Consider the following 26,397-nt stretch of genomic DNA (forward strand, 5'->3'; position numbering starts at 1 on the left):
GCACCAAGTTAGTGTCCAGTCCCTAGTGAATGAGACAGGAACTGAAATTGAGGGTAGCAAAGCAAAAGCTGAAATGCTTTACTTCGTTTTCAAATGTTTCTTTACAAAGGAAAACCCACGAGAACTGCCCCAATTTAATCCTCGTACCACTGAAAAGACGAATGAAATAATTATTAGTTGTGTTGAGAAACATCTGAAATCGTTAAAATTGTACAAAGCTCCAGGCCCCGATGGAATCCCTGTCAGATTCTATACTGAATTTGCGGCTGAGTTAGACCCTCTTCTCACTATAATCTATCATAAATCTCTCGGACAAAAAACGGCACCCAGTTCTTGCAAACAGGCACAGGTCATACTGGTCTACAAGAAGGGTAGTTGAGTTGATCCACAAAACTACCGTCCAATATTCTAGACATCGTTGTAGCATCGTAGAACATATTCTGAGCTCAAACATAATGAAGTATCTTGAACAGAATGTCCTCCTCAAGTCCAACCAGAGTGGATTTCGAAAACATCGATCATGTGAAACCCAACTCGCACCTTCCTTACGTGACATACTGAAAGCTTTGAATCAAGGCAACCAGGAAGATGCAGTTTCTTGATTTTCGAAAAGCATTTGACTCATTATCGCACGTACGCTAATTGTCAAAAGTACGATCATATGGCGTACCAAGTGAAATTTGTGACTGGATTGAGGACTTCTTCGTAGGAAGAACACAGCATGTTATCTCGGATGAAGAGTCATCATGAGATATGGAAATGACTTCGGGTGAGCCCCAGGGAGGTGTGTTGCGGCCCTTGCTGTTAATGTTGTATAATAATGACCTTGGAGACAAAATTAATAGTAAAATCAGGCTTTTTGCAGATGATGCAGTTATCCAAGATTTCAACACGGTGCAGAGATTGGGCAACTTGCTCTGAATGTTCAGAAATGTGAAATTTTGCCCTTCACAAAACGAAAAAATGTAGTATCCTATGAACATAGCACAAAATGTGCTGAAAATTGTTTGTGTGAAAAAAACGGAAAAAAGGTGTCTTGCATAAGGCGGAATTCCTCTTCCAATTTCGTAGCAAGTACGGACATAACAATAAGAACTGCAACACCACAAGACGATTACTCGTAATGTATCTCACTTGAAATATACTACTTTTTAAAACAAAATTATTTTATTCAGTCACGCACTTGAAAAAGTTCCTAAAGTTTATTGTATTTTGTTCATTTTATTTTTCTTCTCTGAACACTTGTATTCGTCATGTAGTTCATCAGCTCAGTTTATCATGTATTTTATCTGAGGTAACTCGTTCTGCTTAGTATTTTATAGACATAATTCTTCACACTTTAATCTTATCTCATACATTAATAATTGTCATGTGTGGCAGCCAGTTGAAAGATTCCTTGGATGTACCTAGTTTAAAATGTTTGTTTTCGCAAAATTGATAGCCACACATCTGTATCTTTGTACCTGATAGTTGCTTAAGACCCTAAAATCAGCTATTTAGATAGTAAATATTGCAGAATATTAAACAAGAGACCATTTTAATTCACAGTGTTTAAAATGTTCTGCCTAGAACCAACGGAACAGTCAGTCAGTGCACTTAAATTTTTATTAGATGCTATCAAATTTCTCTTTGTAAGAAAAGCTTTCCTTGCTGTTGCCAGTCTTTCTTTATATTAAAATATTTTAAGAAATTAGAAGCATTTTTGTTTGTCAGTTTACCTGTTTATCCGCCATGCTTAAACTATTTCGATTACCTTCTAATTAATCTGTCTGGCATATAATGTCTTCCTCAAAATAAAATCGTTCACTTCATAAAGATGATCACGATGTAAATCTCATCGTATTTGACCCCCTTAGTGGCATAAAACAGCAAAATCTGCACTGGATTAGAGTTTGCTTACAAAACTGTGTGTGTGGTATAAGTGGAGTATGAATGTCAGAAAGAAGGCCCATCCCATGCTGCAACAGAAGGGAAGTTCAGTAGCTGCAACCGTGTGCAAGTCAGAATCAAACATTCTGAATATGCGAAAAGAATTTCACTTCGTTGACATTTTTGTGGATGAAATGTCTGGAAAATGATTGTAATGCCTTTAAAGATCATACACCATTCTTGAACCCATTTTGTCACACATTCCCGAATAAACGGTACTAATGCAGGTCAGCCAGAGACAATATTACTTTTTTTACTTAACAGGAAGTTTCTCCTTCCTATGTTGAGTGAGATAAAAGAAATGCAAAGAAATATAAATAGTGAAAGTTTATCACAATTCTGCTTGATGTAGCGTCGACTGAGCTTGCACTTGGCGACCGAACTTCCCCGTATGGGGCCTCCCGGCCAACGCTGCTATACACTCTTTTTTTTAATGTGAAGAGTTAATTAAATTTGCTTCTTCTGAGTCGTCAACACATATATATTCTTGGAAAGAGGTCATTGAAGGGTTGCAAATAATTAAAATTGTGTTTGAAGAGTAAGAATAACAAATTTAAGAGAAGAATTTGTGAAGAAGAATTGAAAATGTTAAGGAAGGCGTTAAAAAAATAAAACTCTGAACTGAAATTAATATAAATAATTTGGCTTACATAAGAATTTGCAGAACACTGAAGAAATGCTTAGATACTGAAATGCAGTAATAACTGTTGTGTCGAGCAATGGCTATATGTACCTCAAGTGGTTAATTTTTGGTGATTTTTAGCCAGTACATGAAAATCAGCAACAGTTTTCTATATATTTCTCTTGGTTAAACTAATCAAACTTTGCTAATATTGCGTTTCCTCACCAACTGGAGCATGTTCACATATTTGTAAGACTAGATGAAAGTGTCTCTGTAAAAGCTTATAATATCTTGAATATTTCTTTTGTATGCTGGTCTGCAGGTACAAACTAGATGAAATGCAGTGTTATTATGGTCCACCAGAGCTTCATTTTTAAAGATTTTTTATTTGTTGCTACTGGTTTCAAGCACTGCTCTTCAAGTTATTGTCTGCACACACACACACACACACACACACACACACACACACACACACACAGATATAAATATGGTATTGTAACAAATTTTTTTCATCTTTCTACTTTCTCTAATGTTTTTTCTTCATTTTTGTCTGCACATTTGGCCCTAATTTTTTTTTATATTTTGTCAATTATATTAGGATTCTAGCCGTTACTTGCAGCTACAGTTTTAACTTTATCTAATTTGGTCTTCATATTTTCTGTAGTATGGGAAACTCTAATCACATGATCTAACACATTGATTTAAATATGTTGTTTTGTATTATACGGTCACTTGCTGTTGATTTACAAAATATGTCAAATACCATTACCATTAGCTATTTTAATATGTATGGAATTTGTGCTTGTGTCTGTTTCATATTCGATGGTAAATTAAATGCTGTTACATATTTTATTTTTTGTTTTTGAAATTCATTAATATAATCACAATTTTCATTAAATAGAATGCAGGTATCATCAATATAGCATCGGTAATAAGTTACTTTATCAGTCCACTGGATTTCTCCTCTAAAAACCTATTTTCTAAGTGATCTAAGTCAAATTTTTATGAAAGACCAACCATTCTTAATGACATAAATTTTGACACCCAAGAAGTGGTATTATTACATAAAGGAAGAAGCTACAACATAACTCCAAGATGTAATGATACTAATGTTACATTCACAAATGCTTATATAAAAGTAGCATTAGATGTAGTGAAGTTACCAACAATGGAACAGGGCAAGATAAGCGGCAAAATAGCAGGTTGCATTCATAATCAAATACAGGACAGTTTCAAATATTACAATAATTAAATTAGAAACTTAAAAACCAACAAAAAATTACAATCAAGAAATGCTATTGTAATTAAAAGCAGGCAAATGAGTACATTTGTAGTTATCCGCAAAGAAATCTACATTACAAAACCAAATGAAGTTTTCAGAGTGATTAACGATGTGAGTCTACAGGAAGACTCAATGAACAAATTTAAGGCACTTATTAAACAAGCAGTTAAGAATTGTGATTTTCTACTCTGTAGAAAAAATAAATACCTAATATTAAATGGTAACACTTTCAAATATTCCGCAAAATTACCTTTATTTGGTCATGAAGCAACTTTCAGCTTCTTAGACTACCTTCAGGTGCATTTTGTGAGTTACAAACACAGATAGAATGATGTGCAACTTACATATATATTAGTTTCATAGAAGATGCAGAAATGATTATATGTGAAGTGTTTACATAGGAAAGTATTACATTTTCTGTTAGAAAGAAAGAACAACAGTGTCCAAAAAACGAAACAAAGTTTTTTGTGGAGGTACATTTAACAACTGATGGACAATAATTTTTGATTTAATATTTCAATCTATCTTTTGTAACTGAAACTTAAAATAAAGAGGGGAAAAACTAAACTTAATTTGATCATTTAATGTTAAACTGGTATTCCGTATCATACATTTGAAAATTTCCAGCAGGTTTATTTTCTACTTTTCTTTACAGAATGTAAAACTTCACATTCTACATCTTATGAGTCATTTTCTGTTAAAAGATGATTAGCAAAGATTGAAATTTTCTTTCTTAATCTCCAGCTTCTCTCATAGTCAGATAACCTAACTGCCACAACTCTTCCAATATACACTTTCCCATACTGCTTGTGTGTGATTTTATGTACATCACTCTCTGCCAAGCGTTACAGTTTGTCTTTACTACTGAATAACATTTTTCATTTGCTGTTGATATAATAAAATGCAGGTGTGTAATTGTGGGACCACAACTTTTTTCCAAGTTCAAATGCAATTATACCAGTAAGTAGGATGCCTGTTGGCTAGCATACACAAGTGGTGTAATTATGCGCGTTTTCTTCTTATGGTAATATATTATCATTCACTGCAAAGCTGTAGCCATTACTTGAAGCGATATGTTTGATACTTTGCAGTTCTGTTTGAAAGGTGGATTCGGATAATGGAAAATGTATGAGGCAATGAACCATTGGATGGAAAGCAGCATGTTTGTAGCTGTGTGGGTGCTGGGAGCTTCACATGGATTCCTGTATTTGTAGCTATAGTTTTTTCCAAATGCTAAATAAGTGTCTCTTTGTGCCTATGGACTGTTACCTCTAAACAAGTAGATACATAACTACAATATTTAAATTCCCAGCACAAGTAAATTCATTTCACAATGAAACTGAAAGGTACTTCCACAAAATTCTTGGTCATATATAGACACTTACATAACATTTGAAGAATAATCATACCTACAAATACAGTAATCCCAGCAACTTCCTAGCATCCAAACATGCAGTTTTCCATTCAGTGGTGCATTGAGTCATATATGCTCCAATATGTGAATCTGTCTTTCAAACAGAACTACAAACTATCGAACATATTAATTACAGGTAATGGCAAGGTCTCTGCCCTGATTGATAATACACAATAAGAAAAAATGCATAAAACTGCACCACTTTTGTATGTTTGTCAATGGGAATATCATTAGTTACTAGCATAAATTGAGATAACCTCAATAAAAATTAAATTCTCGCAACTACAGACTTGCATTTTATAAAACCAACAGCATATCAATATTTTTATACAGTAGTAAGACGAAACGCAGCTCTTGGCACAGGGTAGTGCATATGAAATCATATTCAAACATTGTAAGCTAGTATATGTTAGTCAGTTTGGCAGAGCTATGGCAGTTAGATTATCTTAACATGAGAGAAGTTAGGGATTGAGAGAGAAAGGTTTAAGCTTTGCCAATCATCCTCTTACAGAAAACCATTCATATAATATAGAATATGTTTTACATTTTGTTAAGAAAGTCTGAAAAATGATACTCTTGGAAATATTGGTAGTCGACAAACATATGACCCAGAATGCCAGCTAATTATTAAATGAGCTAATGTAATTCCTTTTCTCTCTTTTATATTAAGTTTTGGTTCTAAATGATACATTGAAATTGTAAAACAAGAATTGTTTTTCATCGGCTGTTAAATTTACCTCCACAAAAAACTTAGTTTCCTTTTTTAGTTACTGTAATAATTTCTGTCTGACAGTAAATCTAACTCTTCCCTGTATAAACACATTAATGCCATCATTTCTGTATCTTCTATTTAAACATCATCTGTGTAAGTCACACATCATTGTATCTGTGTTTGGAACATTTAATTGTCAACTAAACATGACTTAAGAAGCCAAAAGTTGTTTCATGATCAAATAAATTTAATATTACAGAACATTTGAAAGTGTTCCTCATTCAGTATTATAATCATGTCCTGCCAAGCCCTGATGTAAAATTTAACCAATGTTAGGTTAACAGGTGCACAGTAGTGAATTCACAACCACCTGAACTCAGAGCACAACCTAAAATACATAAACATGGGATTCCTATTACAGCTGTTGTAAATGACATAATTAGTCCAGCAAACTTACGAAAAAACTAGATAAATTGCTTAACTAGTACTATAAATATACCAAGAAATACACAAATAAAAATACCATGGACCTAATCTACCAGTAAATAGAAAATTCATCTCATCAGATGTTACTAATCTGTATGCAAAAGTCCCAATTACTAATCCCATAAACATCATAAGAGTTAATATACTAAAATTTGGCAAGGTTAGCCAATGATAAATAGTTGAACTGATCTGTCTTCTAGAAATAGTGATACCTCACAACCATTTCACCTCTGAACGAGAGATATACAATAATCATGAGGGGTCAGCTATGGGAAGCTGCCTTGCAGGAACCCTGGCAAATATTTTCTTAGATCACTTAGAAAATAAAATTCTTAGAGAACAAATCTAGTGGACAGATAAAGTCATTATTGCTGCCAATATGCTGATTATGCTCCAATTCTCCTGATGGAAATAATGATGAAATTAACAGATTTCATCAACAATTGAATAAAACGCATAACAGCATTAAATTAAACATCGTATATGAAACAGAAGAGAGCATAAACTTCTTAAATGTAAAATTAACTAATTATAATGGCATCCATAAATCTGACGTACTTCATAAACAAATCAAAGTATCACACATAACAAAATGAAATAAGAGCACACAAGAATAAAACAGATAATTATAACTTCGACAAAATTTGTGTCAGTGACAGAAAATTCAGATCAAAAGACAATCCTAAATTTTAAGTATTCCATACACTGACGTGACAAACATCATGAGATAGCAATATACACATATACAGATGGTGGTAGTATCGCATACACAATACATAAAAGGGCAATGCTTTGACAGAGCTGTCATTTGTATTCACATGATTCATGTGAAAATGCATAGAGGGAATTAACAGGCTTTTACCGCGGAGTAGTAATTGGAGCTAGACGCATGGGACATTCCATTTCGGAAATCGTTAGGGAATTCAATTATACTGAGATTCACAGTGTCAAGAGTGTGCCGAGAATACCTAATTTCAGGCATTACCTCTCATTACGGACAATGCAGTGGCGAATGGCCTCGGTTTAACGATCGAGAGCAGTGACGTTTGCGTAGAGTTGTCAGTGCTAACAGACAAGCAACACTGCCTGCAACAACCCCAGAAATCAATGTGGGACGTACGATTATCGTATCCGTTAGGACGGTGAGCCTCTCCAGGGTTCATGATCATATTGCTTGGAGCCTAGACAACTGGAGAACCGTCGCATGGTCAGATGACTCCCAGTTCGGTTAGTAGGTTTCCAATGTGGCGCAGATACCGCGAAGTCATGGATCCAAGTTGTTAACAAAGCACTGTGCGAGGGTGGTAGCACCATAATGGTGTGGCCAGTGTTTATATGGAATGGACTGGGTCCTCTGGTCCAAGTTCGCTGTTAACAAAGGCACTCGCGTAGGTCGGATGCTGCCATAGCCCATCAACGCCAAATTTCGCCTCACTGTCCTAACAGATACGTTTGTCGTACATCCCACATTGCTTTCTGCGGTTATTTTACACAGTGTCTGTTCTACGTAAACGCCGCTGTTCTCGGTCGTTAAGTGATGGCCATTGGCCACTGTGTTCTCCGTGGTGGGAGGTAATGCCGGAAATTTGGTGTTCTCGGCATACTATTGACGCTCTGGATCTCGAAATATTAAATTATCTAACGATTTACGGTATGGAATGTCCCATGAGTCCAGCTCTCACAACCATTCCACGTTCAGAGTTTGTTTTTTCCCGTTGTCGGACATAATCATGTTGAAAACCTTTTCACATGAATCATCCGAGAGCAACTGAGTACAAATGACAGCTCCACCTATGCGTGATACTACCTCCATCTGTATATTTGCATATCCGTATCCCATGACTTTAGTTACCTCAGTGTAAATTAGTGCAGTTGTTTTCAGAGTACATAAATAAGACACCTTGGGGAAATCTATGTGCAAAAAATGAGTGCGTATGTGGGGATGGGCGTGGGGAGGAGCTGTGTGTGTGTGTGATTCAGCAATGGGGGTATATAATTTTTTGATTGCGAAACATCATTGATAATGTTTCTAAAAGCTCACCTCATAGAAACAATTAATAAGTAATAAAGTGAGTAGGGTTCAGCAATGCCAATTACAATATTTGAAACGTATTTGCTGCTTGAAATGAGCAAAGTTTCCACTGCATAACCTCAAAATCATAAAGTCCTGCATAGATCAGTTGAAGTATCTGAGATGCAGTGTTTTTGTGTGTTCTCCATACCTCGTTGACAAAATTATACAAAAAGTGTTTAAGATTCAGTAACAGACAGTGCAACATTTTGAACATCTTTCCTCCTTACACAGTGTAAACTCTATCCAAAAATCGTAAAAATTTTTATGATGCTGTCTCAAGCACAGTTATTGTATGTATGAACTTTATGATGTAATGTGACATCACGTTCAAACAGTCGCGCTCGTATGCTGAATGGAAGTGACCCTGTGTGTTACAGACAGCTGAAGGCCCACTTCCCCTCCCTCTGTCTCACCAAAATTCTCCTCACCGACAGCCGTAGTCAACATCATCAAGTGTGCTGCAACGGATATAGCTCTCTCAATAATGTACATTTATGGAGTATGATTAATGAAGTTTATCATATTTTTTTAAAAATACAGATTGCCTCATATAATTATCTCATCTAATATTGTATTGTAATGATCTTTATTACGGAATTTTCCACCTGTGTGCTGCCATCTTAATTTCCAATGTGACCAAGTTTCAGACAGTATTTCGTATATTAACCCTTTCAGACTCGAGTTTTTTCTGAAGGAAGAAAAATTTTTCTTTATGTTGTAAAGCTTTTAGGTGATGTTTTAATGATTTTAGTTGCAAGATTTATACAAAAATATTTACTCGTTTTCAAAAATACTTTATACACTTGGTTTCGTTCTAGTGACTAAAATGATTAATTACGAAAAATTCTCCATTGTAATAAATAGTAAAATGATCATTCAAAGATTACCACACCAGAAACAATAGCAATACTCAATTATACAGTGCAATATAGTGAACAAACAACATCCGTGTATTCTGGTGATCACGAGTGGCTGAGCACTGCCACAGTGACTTGCAAATTTTCATTGTGATGCCCAACAGTTGGCAGCTCTTGTGCATGATGAAAAGGTTGAACATTCACAAATATGTACCTCAGGTTCCCACTGGTAAGAAGTACTTCTGTTGCAGCTAAGACACAGTAGAAGTTAATGTACACAGTTGGAGTCAGAGGATCTGAGAAGGTTAATACACCTGGGTGAAAACGATGCCAGTCTGAAGTATACCAAGTCAGATAAAACAAAATAGTGGGTTTGAACTGGCCACTTATTTCAAGCACTCCTACAAGGGTTTTGACGTGGCAGTCCAGTGAGATATGTTTGTTTTAACAAATGAAGTAATTAGTTTTAGACTAATAAATATTATTGTTCCTCGATTCCTTTTTATTTTTTTTTTATTTTCGAGTTCCACTTCAGTGTGTCATGTTCGGTACAAATACATCTCCAGATGATCAGTGCACTTTTCTGAACTCGTGGTGGACAATTAGGAAGGTGGGTGGTGGGTTCATGCACGAGACAGCATACATGACAAGCCATTCAAAAAGGTTATTGGGACGGCTGTGTGTGTTGCGTGCATTTTAGGGCGCGCTCTGAAGATTTAGCAGCGATTTTCATATTACAATACTTACACTATGTGATCAAAAGTATCCGAACACCTGGCTGCAAATGACTTACAAGTTCGTGGCGCCCTCCATCGGTAATGCTGGAATTCAATATGGTGTTGGCCCACCCTTAGCTTTGATGACAGCTTCCACTCTCGCAGGCATACGCTCAATCAGGTGCTGGAAGGTTTCTCGGGGAATGGCAGCCCATTCTTCACGGAGTGCTGCACTGAGGAGAGGTATCGATGTCGGTCGGTGAGGGCTGGCACGAAGCCGGCGTTCCAAAACATCCCAAAGGTGTTCTATAGCATTCAGGCCAGGACTCTGTGGTGACTAGTCCATTACATAGATGTTATTGTCGTGTAACCACTACGCTACAGGCCGTGCACTATGAACAGGTGCTCGATCGTGTTGAAAAATGCAGTCGCCATCCCCTAATTGCTGTTCAACAGTGCGAAGCAAGAAGGTGCTTATAAAATCAATGTGGTCCTGTACTGTGACAGTGACATGCAAAACAACAAGGGGTACAAGCCCCCTCCATGAAAAACACGACCACACCATAACACCACCGCCTCCGAATTTTACTGTTGGCATTACACACGCTGGCAGGTGACGTTCACCGGGAATCCGTCATACCCACACGCTGCCATCGGTTCCCCACTTTCTATACCGTGATTCGTCACTCCACACAACGTTTTTACACTGTTCGATCGTCCACTGTTTATGCTCCTTACACCTCCCGCCTGTCATGTTACTTGCAGTGGATCCTGATGCAGTTTGAGATTGCTGTGTGATGGTCTGGATAGATGTCTGCCTATTAGACATTACGACCCTCTTCAACTGTCGGACGTCTCAGTCAGTCAACAGACGAGGTTGGCCTGTACGCTTTTGTGCTCTACGTGTCCCTTCACGTTTCCACTTCACTATCACATCTAAAATAGTGGACCTATGGATTTTTAGGTGTGTGGAAATCTCTACAGACATATGACACGAGTGTCAGCCAATTACCTGACCACTTTCGAAGTCCGTGAGTTCCGCGGAGCGCTCCATTGTGCTCTCTCGCGATGTCTAATGACTACTGAGGTCGCTGATACGGAGTACCTGGCAGTAAGTGGCAGCACAATGCATCTAATATGAAAAATGTATGATTTTTGGGGTGTCTGGATACTTTTGCTCACATAGTGTATCATGATGGCTAATTTGCCTGTGAGGTTCATTATGAGTCACAGAAAATAAACACGACAAGTGTTATGTAACATACGAAAGTGACATCATTTCGTCCCTATCACAATTGTCATTTCAGAAGTTCCGTGCATTGTAAGACAGAATTGAAGAAAATAATTTATTTAACCAAATACCTTTACAGGCCCTCAAAACAGCCCCCATTCTTGCTTATGACAGCTTTCCAACGTTTTGGCAATTTCTGTGTTCCGGATTGAAGACCTTCATTGTTGAGCTGTCTGGTTACTCGCATCACCTCATTGGAAGCGTCATCAGTTGTATCAAGACGGAGTTGTTCGTTCAATTTGGGAAACAAATCAATCTAGTGGGCTCGTAACAGGACTATATGGTGTGTGTGGAAGTGCTTCCAATCCATATTTGTCGAGGGTCGGGCAATAAGCGGTCTTGAATTATCGTGCAAAATGAGGACATGTGAAGCCCTCTTTGACGAGTTGTCCGGAGCAAAACATTTTGTAGAAACAGCTTGTAGTACGCACCGATTACTAACGTCCCCTGGGGCACTCTATTTGTAGCTACGATTCTATTCATGTCATACGCAAAGATCATCATCAGTTTCACCTTTGATTGTTGGCAGCAGAATTTTTTCGGACGTGGAGAGTCGGACCATTTCCATTGTGAAGACTGACAAGGAACCCATTGTGTGAGAGGTCGCAGAAGGCCAATGATGTTTACAGCATTCGACACCACATATATTTCATACCACGCAACCACAATATTGGCTTCTAACGGAAACATGGGGCGGGATTGGTAGTACCCAATGGTGAACACAGCCTGAGGCTACGGAGCGTAGTTGAACTGCTCAGTCTACGAGTGTTTCACAACAGTGCTACAGTGCTGGTGGTGTTGATACTAATCAGAGCAATGGCAACGATAAACAAAGCAAGAATTGCATTATACCTACAACAAGAGCAGTCGGAGTTGACATTTCGTCAAAAAGTAACCCAAGGAATTTCGCAAAGTGAGAAAGAAGTGGCACATGAAATATTAATGTTTCTGAAAAATGAGTCAGTGGAATGTTTGGTTACACTCGATTTTGGGGACAGTGTACACGAGGAGTACAATGATGACGATACGTATTTAACAAGTGAAAGTGGTACTGAAACAAGTAACGAGCCATGTGGTTCATTGTACTTGTCTGACATGTAGCCACAAATCCAGTCATCAGTGAAACGTAGTAAAGGACAATCGTTGTCCAAGGAGCTGGTACTAAACATAGTTACGTACATGGAAGATCATCTGCAGCATAGTAAAAAAAGATTTATGAACAGATTTCGAATAAGTCCACAGCAATGTGACCGTGCAGTCTATAAGGAAAACTACGGATACTCAAAGGACAAGGCGCACTTGTTACAAAAACTGGTGTTTGCGCGTTTCAAGGATGCTCAATACAATTTACAGGATGTGCATTATAGTGACCTACTACGTTATGCACATCAGATTACGCGCGACATAGATTACAGTGATTTCAAGGGAATCACTGAATGGTTGCGTAACTTCAAACAGTGTTACAGAATTGGAAGACGTAAGATAACGAAAGTTGAAACAAAGGGTCAACTTGACGATGTACCGCGAACTGCGTACTCGGCCTAAAAATTTGTAGATGAGATACTGTAAAAAAAACTTATCCCAGCGTTCAGCGAGGAGTTTGTTTCCAGCTCCGACCAATCTGGATTTGAAGAGGAAATGTACGAGTATATGAAAATAGAAACTAAGACGTACCAAGAGAGTTGTATCAAGATTAACTAACATCAATTCTTAACGCATTCATCTACAATTATGGCGACTGTTAATCTGGATACCAACGGCCTTACCGCAGTGGTAACGCCGGTTCCCGTTAGATCACCGAAGTTAAGCGCTGTCGGGCTGGGCTAGCGCTTGGATGGGTGACCATCCGGTCTACCGAGCGCTGGTGGCAAGCGGGGTGCACTCAGCCCTTGTGAGGCAAACTGAGGAGCTACTTGATTGAGAAGTAGCGGCTGCGGTCTCGGAAACTGATATACGGCCGGGAGAGCGGTGTGCTGACCACATGCCCCTCCATATCCGAATCCAGTGACGCCAGTGACACGGCGACCGGTCAGTACCTTTGGGCCTTCATGGCCTGTTCGGGAGGAGTTTAGTTTAGTTTTTAGTTAATCTGGATGGTAAATTGCTCGGGAAGCTGCGTATTGTGCTGCGAGAAGTTGAAGGTACACTGAGCCTACGATTCTTTTTCGTGTGTGTGATCCTACAAGGGCAGGCGGGAATACTTACGTCACAGCAAGCAAGAAAATCGTCGTAAGAGAACTACAGTTATGGTATGAGCACTGCTTTTGGCCAATAGTTGGTTAAAATAACTTGCTTTTGCTTAATTCCTGGTCTGGATATAAAAATTGTACTCCTTTTGAGCAAACTGTCTGTCCTGGGAAGTGTGTGACATTGCAGTTCATACCACTTGGAACCACTGAACAAATTCTGCCTCTGGATGTTTGTTCTTTTCGTGCCTATAAAACATACTATCACACTGAAACTTCCTGGCATATTAAAACTGTATGTCGGACCGAGACTCGAACTCGGGACCTTTGCCTTTCGCGGGCAAGTGCTCTACCATCTGAGCTACCCAAGCACGACGCACTTCCTGTCCTCACAGCTTTACTTCTGCCAGTATCTCCTCTCCTACCTTCCAAACTTTACAGAAACTCTCCTGCGGTACTCTACAGAGTGAAAATCTCATTCTGGATACTATCACGCTATCTGAAGATATGCCTTAAAGGGTAGCCAGTTTCACGATAAGCTCCACGACAGACTACTTCTCATTCGGTTGCATGCCATCTCAGTCTACCAGTTCTCATCACCAATACGATTTTGCATGTATTGTCTAAGAATGGATACCTAGCGGAACGTCCTGCTCGGTTTGTAACTCGCAAGGAACTCTCCTTCGATCTTCATGGCGCGAACCTTTGTGATCACTGTGGTGCGCCATTTTTCATTCGATGTTCACGATGCAAGATAATGGTTTGTTTTGAACACACCTTGAATGTCGACGATATCCATTTTGTGAAGTATAATACATCCCATAGAAGGTCGATCTCTGCACCTCCGGACACTCATTTCCTTTTCTCAGAATTCATTACGTACACCGAGCACACTAGCGTGACACGAAATTCTCAATCGGATGAACCATGGTATCCAATAGACTCTCCTCTTACTGAGGAACAGGAACCCGCAACTGTGCACTCTGATTTGAAATGCCCTCGGATAACTCACTGTCTGATTTGGTAAGGTCTAAAATGAAAGACAACGACTCAAATCGTTGTAGCACAAAAGCTTAATTTTAGCGTTCAGTTTTCCACTGACTATAGGATGCACTCTCGGTCAAGAGATAAAGTAAACAGTAGTCCTTGTGAGTACTGGGTGCGCAGTGACTTCACTTGTAGTAGCACAGCAGATTGGTTTCAGGTGTGACGCCTGCACGGAGAGAGATGTTACATTGTCGGACGTTGCCGCAGGACAGAGACAGAGCGCCCGGCGCCGAAGGAGCCGACGGCCTTCACCGCCTGCTCCGCCAAGGAGCCCTGCTTCAAGCCCTGTGGACGCAGGTAACGACACCAACGAAACTACTACAGCACCAACGCACCTGTCAGCTTTTGGTAACTGCTAACCAATTTCCTAATTAGAAATTCATTACACCATGTCCCCGGGTTCCCGGGTTCGATTCCCGGCGGGGTCAGGGATTTTCTCTGCCTCGTGATGGCTGGGTGTTGTGTGCTGTCCTTAGGTTAGTTAGGTTTAAGTAGTTCTAAGTTCTAGGGGACTGATGACCATAGATGTTAAGTCCCATAGTGCTCAGAGCCATTGGAACCATTTGAACCACCATGTCCAAGAGATATCGGTGAGATGTTTGCAGTTTGCTGCAGATATTTGTACACAAATTTAAATGCTTGTAGAACAGTATGTTAAACTTATGCTTAACAACAAAATAAACACAGCTTCATCTGCTCCATACGTACAAAATGTTTCACTCAAAAGTTCGTTCGTGCAATAGATTTTGTCGAGACGAGCGGATTTCTGTTTATACAGGAAATGAATTCGCAGTTGCTAATATCAACCGCCCTGAGCCGTATACACGACACTGAAAATTTATGGCGGACCGGGACTCCAATCTGAATTTCCTGCTTTATGCGAGCTGTCCCTTAACCGCTTCGGCTATCCACGCACGAATCACGGCCCTACCAAAACTTTCATATGTCGTCTTTCTTGTGCCAGTACGTGCACTCGTACGTTACGTATATTCCCGTCCAGGAAGGACATTTTTATTGAGACTCGAGGAGCTGGTAGTGCCAAATAACTACGAATGTATGCCTGCATGTCCGAAGGAATATTGCATCGTACTTCGTAACCACACAGGCACTGCGATTGCGTATTTATTAGCCAATAACAGGCCCTTCGCTCTCAATAAATTTGTCCTTCCCAGCCGGGAATATACGTAACGTACGAGAGCAGACTGTAACACGACGACGACATATGAAATTTGAATCGGGTTGTGATTCGTGCACGGATAGCTGAAGCGGTTAAAGGTTTAGAGTATTAGAGTCCTAAAAAGGAAGACTGGGTTAACGTTCCGTCGACATCGACGTCATTTGGGATGGAGCAGGAGCTCGGATTGTGTCAAGGATAGGGAAAGATATCGGCTTTGTGCTTTCAAAGGAATCATTCCGTCATTTGCCTAGAGGGATTTAGGGAAATCACGGAAAACCTGAATCAGAATGGCCGGAAATGGGTCTGAACCAAATGCGAGTCCAATGTGCTAACCACTGCCCAACCTCGTCCGGTGGTTAGGTTAGGTTAGGTTAGGTTAGAGAGTCTGCTGGCACGGTAACTCAGTGTGTTCGGTCAGAGGGTTAGCTCCCCTTTGTAACAAAAAAACTGAGGTAATGGGTCAATGACGAACTGAAACGGGTGTCTTGCGACGTCCGCCCCGAGCAGATACAACGAACGAAAACGAACAAAGTGGGATTTTTTTTTTAAAAAAAAGGTCCCGGCCCGGCACAAATTTTCACTGTCGTTATTCTTATATGCAGCCGAAGATGGTACATATACGCAAATGCGAATACAGTTCCTGTATTTTTTAACGGCTGCAGTCGCTGCCGTGCCTGCATGCATGTCCGAAAGTATATGTCACCGTATTTCTTAATTACACAGGCACTTCGATTTCGTACCAGATTTCGGTTTGCTTCTAAACGTAGCATTGCTATGTGTCACATAATTAATATCATTTGGTATGCAGTCAGGAGATTTCGTGACGATATAATTCATTGATACTGAATATTTTGAAGATAGGTTTAATCAGGTAGTAAATCACTTTACAATATTAAAATGTTACTACGAGTATTTCAGTACATATCCATTTTTCGGAAGTGAGATAGCGGTTGTATACTTCACCTGTAATAATTACTTGTATTCAACCACTTTAATAGTGGTTTTGTTTATAAAATACGTAGCTTTTTCTGCCACCAATTCACGATTTCCATTTTAAGAGGCGTTTATCATGTTATGCCATTTATCAATGATCTCTTAGATGTTATGTTCTGTTGTGTTCCCTGCAATATACAGGGTGATTTTTTCCACCGTGTACAAATTCTGGGGATTGATCGATGAGAGGATTTGGAACAAGAAAGGTCTAATGAACTTACGTCTGGAAATGCATGGTATGCATGCTAGAGACCATTTATTCAATCACACATTGTTACAGAGACTGTGGGCTAATACGCACATCATCACGCTGCTACAGTTATAGTACGTGTTGTTAGACACTGGACTCGCATTCGGGAGGACAACGGTTCAATCCCGTGTCCGGCCATCCTGATTTAGGTTTTCCGTGATTTCCCTAAATCGCTCCAGGCAAATGCCGGGATGGTTCCTTTGAAAGGGCATGGCCGACTTCCTTCCCCATCCTTCCCTAATCCGATGAGACCGATGACCTCGCTGTTTGGTCTCCTTCCCCAAAACAACCCAACCTAACAGTACGTGTTAAAAATGGTTTCCATGTGTGTACGCTCTGCATCGATGTTCTGTCTCACACGTTCACATCGGTCAAGCTGCATCTGAACAGTGTCAAAGGCAGCATGAATACGTTGCTCCAGTGTCTCCACATCTGGAATGGGCTCCGAATACACGATACTTTTGAGATGGTCCCATAACCAGAAATCGCACAGGTTGAGATCCGATGAACGAGCAGGCCATGCAACTGGACCCTTCATCCGATCCATCGACCAGGGAAGAACGACAGATATGTGTCCGGACGTTAATGGCGAAGTGCGCTGGAGCACCATCATGTAGCAGTTACATAACCGTTCGAATCATCAATGGCATTTCTTCCAGCAGGGGAGGCAATGCTACCCGCAAGAATATGACGATAGTTCCGGCCTGTTAGACGACGTGGAAGGAAGACTGGTCTCAAAATACGTTTGCCAATTATGCTGGCCCACACATTCCGGTTGCACCGATGCTGATGATTCGCTGTCACCATATCATGGGGGTTCTGTATACTATCCCACAGATGACTGTTATGAAAGTTGAAGATATCACTCCGCTTAAAAGTAACCTCATCTGTGAATAGGATGGATAACACAAATCGCGGAATCGTGGTTGCCTGGTGAAGAAACCAGCGACAAAACTGCCCCCGATGTGGGTAGTCCGTCGCTAGTAAGCCCTGCACATGCTCTAAGTGATTAGGGTAGTAACAATTGACATGGAGAATGTTCCTCACGTCGTCTGGCTTACCGTGTACTGACGGGCCAACTGCCTGATCCTGACACTGCTGCCAGTACAGCGTTTCGCGGTCGCCAAGTGGGGCCGAGGCAGTTCCAGATAAGTTTTACACTCTGACGATAATTTATGGATTTGTAGTTTTAGCTTGACGAAGTCCACTATGGACAAACGGTAGTTACTGTTATTCTGAAGAAGGTTGGGTTATCCTGACTGAAACTTAGGTAAATTCTAGGCAAACGGTGCAACTGAGGCTGTGGATTATTAAAATTAAAATTTATATACTTTAAATTTGTCACTCCACTATTCCCGTCACAGACACTGGACGCCAATCAGCACTGAGTATTCCCCAGTGCAGGATATGTTCAAGTGACCTTCTGAGACTCCATAGTACCACACTAGTCGCCACGTTGATTGACTTACTGTTACAATGCACAATCCATCAATAATGCATTGCTTTCGTAATGGATAATTGCGATAACACCGTTCCGCTAAGACTGGTGGTATAAAGTAACATGAAACAGTTTTCATTACTACAAAGAAATGGTTCAAATGGCTCTGAGCCCTATGCGACTTAACTTCTGAGGTCATCAGTCGCCTAGAACTTAGAACTAATTAAACCTAATTATCCTAAGGACATCACACACATCCATGCCCGAGGCAGGATTCGAACCTGCGACCGTAGCGGTCGCTCGGCTCCAGACTGTAGCGCCTAGAACCGCACGGCCACTCCGGCCGGCTTCATTACTGCAATTTCAAACCCTTGCCACAGAATCACATGGGCTGAGGACATGTGCCACTATTGGTGGTGATCCTTCCTAAGGACAGATATCTTAAACTCACCTTATATATTCGTGGTTATAGAGAGGAATAGTTACTCCTAAAAACATATCGTAACATTGGTTTTCCCAAGCTTATATAACAGTTACATGAAAAAATAACAAAAAAATGAGATTTCAGACTTGATTCAACATTATAACTATACACTAAGGTGACAAAATCGTGGGATAGCCTTTTACACATATACAGATGGCGGTACTATCGCGTGCACAAGGTATAAAAGGGCAGTGCATTGGCGGAGCTGTAATTCATGTGAAAAGGTTTACGACATAATTATGACTACACGGTGGAAATTAACAGACTTTGAACGCAGAATGATAGTTGGAGCAAGGCATGTACATTCCACTTCGGAAATCGTTAGGGAATTCAATATTCATAGCTCCACAGTGTCAAGAGTTTGCCGAGAATACCAAATTTCAGGACATTTCCTCTCACCACAGACAACACTGTAGCCGATGGCCTTTATTTAACAACTGAGATCTGCCGCGTTTGCGTAGAGTAGTCAGCGATAACAGACAAGCAGCACTGTGTGAAATAACCGCATAAATCAATGTAGAACATACGATGAATCACATTAGACAGTGTGGCGAAATAGGTCGTTAATGGGCTAGGCGACAGACTAACGACGCGAGTGCCTTTGATAACAGCACAACATCGCCTGCACGGCCTCTCCTGGTCAGATGAGTGCCGATTTCAGTTGGTAAGGGCTGATGGTAGGGCTCGAGTGTGACACAGGCCCCACGAAGCCATGAACCCAAGTTGTCAACAAGGCACTGTGCAGGCTGGTGGAGGCTTCATAATGGCGTGTGCTCTGTCAACATAGAATGGACTGGGTCCTCTGGTCCAACTGGACCGATCATTGACTGGAAATGGTTATGTTCAGCTACTTTGAGACCATTTACAGCCATTCATTGACTTCATATTCCCAAACAACGATATCTTGTCACCGGGCCACAGTTGTTAGCGATTGGTTTGGAGAATATTCTGGACAATACGAGTGAATGATTTGGCCAACCAGATCGCCCTACATGAATCCCATCGAACATTATGGGACATAATCGAGAGTTCAGTTCGTTCACAACATCCTGCACTGGTAACACTTTCGGAGTTATGGGCGGCTACAGAGGCAGCGTGATTCAGTATTTCTGCAGGGGACTTCCAACGGCTTCTTGAGCCCATGCCACATCGAATCGCTGCGTTATGTTGGACCAAAGGCGGTCCGACACGATGTTAGGAGTTATCTCATGACTTCTGTCACCTTAATCTAGAGTGTTCAATCACATTTTTGGAATCACCCTTTAAATGCGAAATTCACATTGCGTTACTGAAGTGTATTGGCGTAGTTCGTGTATAAAGGACAGGAAGAATGTTTTTACACGTGTATTTCACTACCATGATGAGAAGAGGACTCGATTTATACGTGCTGTGAATAGGAGGGCTAAAAGCTTTTATGCCGAATGTGGCGAGGGGGGGGGGGGGATTCGACGGTTTCTTAAATGGAAAAGGCTACACATTATTTACGACCCTTGGTGGTGAAGAAAATGTATCTTAAGAGAACTAATGACACCATTCAGAATAAACAACATGAAAATTACAACTCTGCACGTGCCGTCGATGGCGCAGAAGGCCAACAGGCAGTCGAAAAAGTGTTATTCAGACTCGTGGTCAGTCGATGTTAGCTTGTCCGGCGAAAAATGCAGGAAAAATATTCTACATTATGAAACTACTTCTGGGAGAACACTATGTCATGGGACCAGCTTTATAGTTTCTCTTCAGCGATTGGGTTACGAATCTACTCTCTGATATCACGTGCACTCGTATGGTATAACAGTTTATCCCGAGCAGGATAAAACCTTTAAGATTGATAAGGCATCTCGTTCACTGGTAGTAATGAAGGATTAATTCTCCAAAGTACTTCCTGACGCCCACGTTCCTCGAATATCAAACCAGTTGAATGTCTATGATACCAGATCGATTGACGGCTTTACTAAGTGAATCCACCGCTATACACCCTTTCTCAGCTGTGCGAAACACTGCGGATAGAATGGTTCCTGACCCCATGGGTCACTTGCAGTTCGTCAACTCCTGTGTACAGCATGCTACAACAGGAACATAACTTCAAAATGCAGGACTGGAAGTTCTATTTTTTGGAAACAAGATGTAACGTTCGCCTGAATTGGCGCGGATATCCCAGCTCAGAACTATCTTAGTCCAGTATGCAACAGAAACTACCCATAAAAGTAAGCATTATCAGTAAGACATGTAAGCTATCCAGCAGAATTGTAGCAGCTAGCCACTCTGTTTTTTCTTTTCCCCTCCCATCCTTTTTTCGCTAGCTATCTTCGAGGCACGACCTCCATCGTAATAGATAGTTATTTAGATGCTACATTGTTGAAAATAATTTGCAAAATACGTTTTTGACAGCATGTAATGCTACATAAAGCAGTGACTGACAATTTCATGTGTAACTAAATATGCCTTTATTTTCTACTGATAAATTTCACACCAAAGTGTCATTGAAACTTTGTTCACTTTCTCAATAGAAATCGAAATGTCCGAACAGTATAGAAACAAAATGAAGATCATTATCCTCCCCCCCCCCCCCCCCCTCCCCGTGACTCCAATGTATCGTGCCCCACAGAGGCTTAGGAAGTCACTTTGTGATACCTGTTCCCATTCTTCAGTATGAGCCTGGCTGAGTTTTTTGGAATTATGTGATGCAACAGGACGACCAGGAATCAGTATTAACACGACGTCACTGGTGATGCCCAATAGATGCAGTGGGGCATCCTCGTGCAGTAAAGGGCGTTCAGGACCAACATCAAATGTAGTAATCACCAGACTGTTTTACAGTATATTTTCGATACTCCACCATGGTTATGTCATCACAGACAGAGACGAGATCCTTTCGACTGTCAGAACTAGTGCCACCTCACGACATCACAGAGTCTTGCCTGTCAACTTGTTGGGCAACATTGATAACTCAGGCGTCTTCATGTAACGACGTGGCCCTAAACCTTCAGATGGCTTATAACGTGGCTGCATACATCGAGCAGCCAAAGGTGAAGCCTCAGGCTACGCAATAATAACCTCTCCCCCTGGCTATACAGGACGTCACGAGCATAGGTATACATACTGTGATAACTGATACCTTAATATGTTTAACTTTTTCTGGGCGTCCAGCAGTCTTCCCTCTCGCTGTACAGGGTGGCAGAGGTATAGGTACACATATTGTGATAATTGACACCTTAATATGTAAAACTTCTGTGCGTTGATTCTTCTGTGCGACTAATAGTTTAACACAAACACATCACGTAATTAACTACCTGATGTTTTCTGCACAGTTGGAATAACACCACGAAGTGGTTTACGCCTGTTAGCCGAGAGCATCCGTTTTGCATCCACACGTCCTCACTTCAATATCTGACCTCCCGCCCAGGGGAAAATAATAATGACTTGCTTGCGCCATATGTATTTGGAGGTACTAAGCAACCAAAAAACATACCACTTGTAACAGCTATAATTTCTGAGCTGTAACGGAAGTAAACACTGGTGTAACGTTATCCAGTATACTGTCCTCAGCCATCAATAGAAATATCTGCACTTACAGTCCTAACGCCCTCGATAAATGATGTTAAATAGTAAACGCTCAAACAGACTGATAAAATTTTCTCGCACTTCCGGCTGTGTTTGGTGATTAAAGGTGCATGAGCTGTCGACAAGGAGCTCCGCAATCATTGTCATGTGGTGACTCATGGGATTGCTGCTACCGTCCTTATATAGCCGCCCCACCGCCTGTGATGTTACGGGGGCCCACTCCTGCGTCATATACAGGGTGTCTCAAAACTTCTGTGTCGAATTCAAACAGATTATAATGCACCCAGAACCGATTATAGTGAGGCAGGGAACCAGTGGTCGGAAATACATATTTATTGTATTATGGACATAACAGAATAAACCACATAACAACAACGTAGCTCATAGTAATTGTTCAAAGCAACGACCGACACTCTCAATGCATGTACTGCAATGGACCATGCAGTTCTGCCGCACTCTCGCAAAGATCCCGGGTGTCTGCTGTACATTGGAACGGGCAGCACCTGATAAACAGCACACAACCCTGACCACATTATTTGCTGCCTCCCTGTTTGACTGGTCCACGTTACCTGGTATTCTTGTGAGACGTATTGCCACAGTTCGTGGAGACTATACCCCTTGTCGTCTGTGAAAGGATGTGGTTTCAACAGGACGGTGTACCACCCCACTTCGATCTAAATCTCCACGAGAAGAGCACGTACCTTCATCGTTGGATTGGAAGAGGAAGTCCGGTCCCAAGGCCAGCGCGATCGCCGGATCTAACATTTCTCGAATTTTTCTCTGGTGTACGAAACCCCTATAGAAACGGATAAAGACCTGCTTGCTCGGGTCCAAGCTGCCTATCTCCTGGTACAACAGACACCAGGGATCTTTGCTTGAGTGCGGCAGAACTTCATGCGCCGTTTCCATTATTGAGACTAGCCTTCGTCACTCTGTACGTCTACCATGAGCTACATTGTTGTTATGTTTTGTATGCTATGTATATCCACAACAAAATAAGTGTGCTTTTCCAACCATTGGTTCCCTATCTCAATGTACTCGGCCGTGAACACATTATCACTTGTTTCAATCTGACACAAAAGCCGGCCGCTGTGGCCGAGCGGTTCTAGGCGCTTCAGTCCGGAACCGCGCTGCTGCTACGGTCGCAGGTTCGAATCCTGCCTCGCGCATGGATGTGTGTGTTGTTCTTAGGTTAGTTAGGTTTAAGTAGTTCTAAGTCATGGGGACTGATGACCTCAGACGATAAGTCCCATAGTGCTTAGAGCCATTTGAACCATTTTGAACCCAAAACATTTGAGACACCCTATATGGTAATATTTTAATTGTGCGCCCGCCGCGCTCACTTCAACCTTCTGTCGGTTGGATCCCAATCTGAGCTAAGCTGCAGGGCGCCTTCTCTACTGACGGTACTGTCAGTCAATAGGTAGCCACTAAAAGTCCCAACTTTGTCGTGTGCTAATGAGAGCCTGCATGCATTTAAACGCCAAGTAAGAATTATTAAACTCGTCTGAAATAATTACTCTTTCCACGCCAGAGACGGTTATCGGCACTAGTAAGACCTGAAGTGTCACGTGCTGTGACGTACGCCCTGCGACCTGGCTCCTTGTAACGTCTCAGCGCGGCTATATGAGTACGGCAGCAGAAATCACACCACAGTTGCCAGCTGACAAAGGCCGAGGGGCTCACGGTCGGAAGCTCGTGGACGTTTACCACTTGAACTGACTGCAAGGTCGATCAAATTTTATTAGTACACTACTGGCCATTAAAATTGCTACACCAAGGAGAAATGCAGATGATAAACGGGTATTCATTGGACAAATATATTATACTAGAACTGACATGTGATTACATTTTCACACAATTTGGGTGCATAGATCCTGAGAAATCAGTACCCAGAACAACCACCTCCGGCCGTAATAACGGCCTTGATACGCCTGGGCATTGAGTCAAACAGAGCTTGGATGGCGTGTAGAGGTAAAGCTGCCCATGCAGCTTCAACACGAAACCACAGTTCATCAAGAATAGTGACTGGCGTATTGTGACGAGCCAGTTTCTCGGCCACCATTGACCAGACGTTTTCAATTGGTGAGAGATCTGGAGAATGTGCTGGCCAGGGCAGCAGTCGAATATTTTGTGTATCCAGAAGGCCTGTACAGGACCTGCAACATGTGGTCGTGCATTATCCTGCTGAAATGTAAGGTTTCGCAGGGATCGAATGAAGGGTAGAGCCACGGGTCGTAACACATCTGAAATGTAACGTCCACTGTTCAAAGTGCCGTCAATGAGAACAAGAGGTGACCGAGACGTGTAACCAATAGCACCCCATACCATCGCGCCGGGTGATACGAAATTATGGCGGTGACGAATACACGCTTCCAATGTGCGTTCACCGCGATGTCGCCAAACACGGATGCGACCATCATAATGCTGTAAACAGAACCTAGATTCATCCGAAAAATGACGTTTTGCCATTCGTGCACCCAGGTTCGTCGTTGAGTACACCATCGCAAGCGCTCCTGCCTGTGATGCAGCGTCAAAGGTAGCCGCAGCCATGGTCTGCGAGCTGATAGTCCATGCTGCTGCAAACGTCGTCGAACTGTTCGTGCAGATGGTTGTTGTCTTGCAAACGTCCCCATCTGTTGACTCAGGGATCGAGACGTGGCTGCACGATCCGTTATAGCCACGCGGATAAGATGCCTGTCATGTCGACTGCTAGTGATACGAGGCCTTTGGGATACAGCACGGCGTTCCGTATTACCCTCCTGAACCCACCGATTCCATACTATGCTAACAGTCATTGGATCTCGACCAACGCGAGCAGCAATGTCGCGATACGATAAACCGCAATCGCGATAGGCTGCAATCCGACCTTTATCAAAGTCGGAAACGTGATAGTACTCATTTCTCCTCCTTACACGAGGCATCACAACAACGTTTCACCAGGCAACGCCGGTCAACTGCTGTTTGTGTATGAGAAATTGGTTGGAAACTTTCCTCATGTCAGCACGTTGTAGGTGTCGCCACCGGCGCCAACCTTGTGTGAATGCTCTGAAAAGCTAAGCATTTGCATATCACAGCATCTTCTTCCTGTCGGTTAAATTTCCCGTCTGTAGCACGTCATCTTCGTGGTGTAGCAATTTTAATGGCCAGTAGTGTATATACCACCGTGAAACCGTTCATTCGTTCAAAACAACTTGCCGCTAAATAGTTGGAGGAGTGCGTATACACTGTGTGGAGAGTACAGTCCGTCGTGTTGCAGGTTCCAGCAGTGGCGCAGCCAGAGGCTGGTGGCGGCAGGTCGTCCGCGCGGCTACCCGCGCCAGGGCCGCGCCCCCACTTACCGCGACTTCGCATTCCGCAGACCGCACACCCACATGCCGCCACCGCCGCCGCCGCAACAGCACACCAGGTGAGTCCACAACGATTGCAGCTTGCCTTGTTCCGGAGCTCTCGAGGTAGGGATCGCGGTAGTTAGGACCTTGTACGAGGGCAGTAAGTTCCGGGTGATCAAAAAGTCAGTATAAATTTGAAAACTTAATAAACCACGGAATAATGTAGATAGAGAGGTAAAAATTGGCACACATGCTTGGAATGACGTGGGGTTTCATTAGAACAAAAACAAAAAAACAAAGTTCACAAAACACAGATGGCGCTGGACAGCAAAACTGCTACCGTTGGGATAAGAGGTATGCCGATATGTTACAGAAGCGCATCATCCCCAGCCTGGCTGCTAAAACACCTGCTGGAACGTACGATGTTTATGCAGGATGGCGCTCCACCCCATATTGCTAGACGCGTGAAAGATCTCTTGCGCGCGTCGTTTGGTGATGATCGTGTGCTCAGCCGTCACTTTTAGTCATGCTTGGCCTCCCAGGTCC

The 26,397-nt window shown here is 41.7% G+C and overlaps 1 protein-coding gene and 1 pseudogene across 1 annotated transcript in view; both read left to right on the forward strand.

Moving 5' to 3' along the window:
• The window catches only part of LOC126249563 (glycine receptor subunit alpha-4-like), a 303,930-nt gene that overhangs the window by 46,177 nt on the left and 231,356 nt on the right, over window positions 1–26,397 (forward strand). The window contains exon 2 of the mRNA XM_049951226.1: window positions 25,779–25,928. Coding sequence (XP_049807183.1) covers window positions 25,779–25,928 — 150 coding nt within the window. The remainder of the gene's footprint in view (window positions 1–25,778; window positions 25,929–26,397) is intronic.
• On the forward strand, window positions 13,136–13,253 carry LOC126250534 (5S ribosomal RNA; annotated as a pseudogene).

This window comes from Schistocerca nitens, chromosome 3, assembly GCF_023898315.1.
Source record: "Schistocerca nitens isolate TAMUIC-IGC-003100 chromosome 3, iqSchNite1.1, whole genome shotgun sequence".
In the NCBI taxonomy this organism is placed as follows: Eukaryota; Metazoa; Arthropoda; class Insecta; order Orthoptera; family Acrididae; genus Schistocerca; species Schistocerca nitens.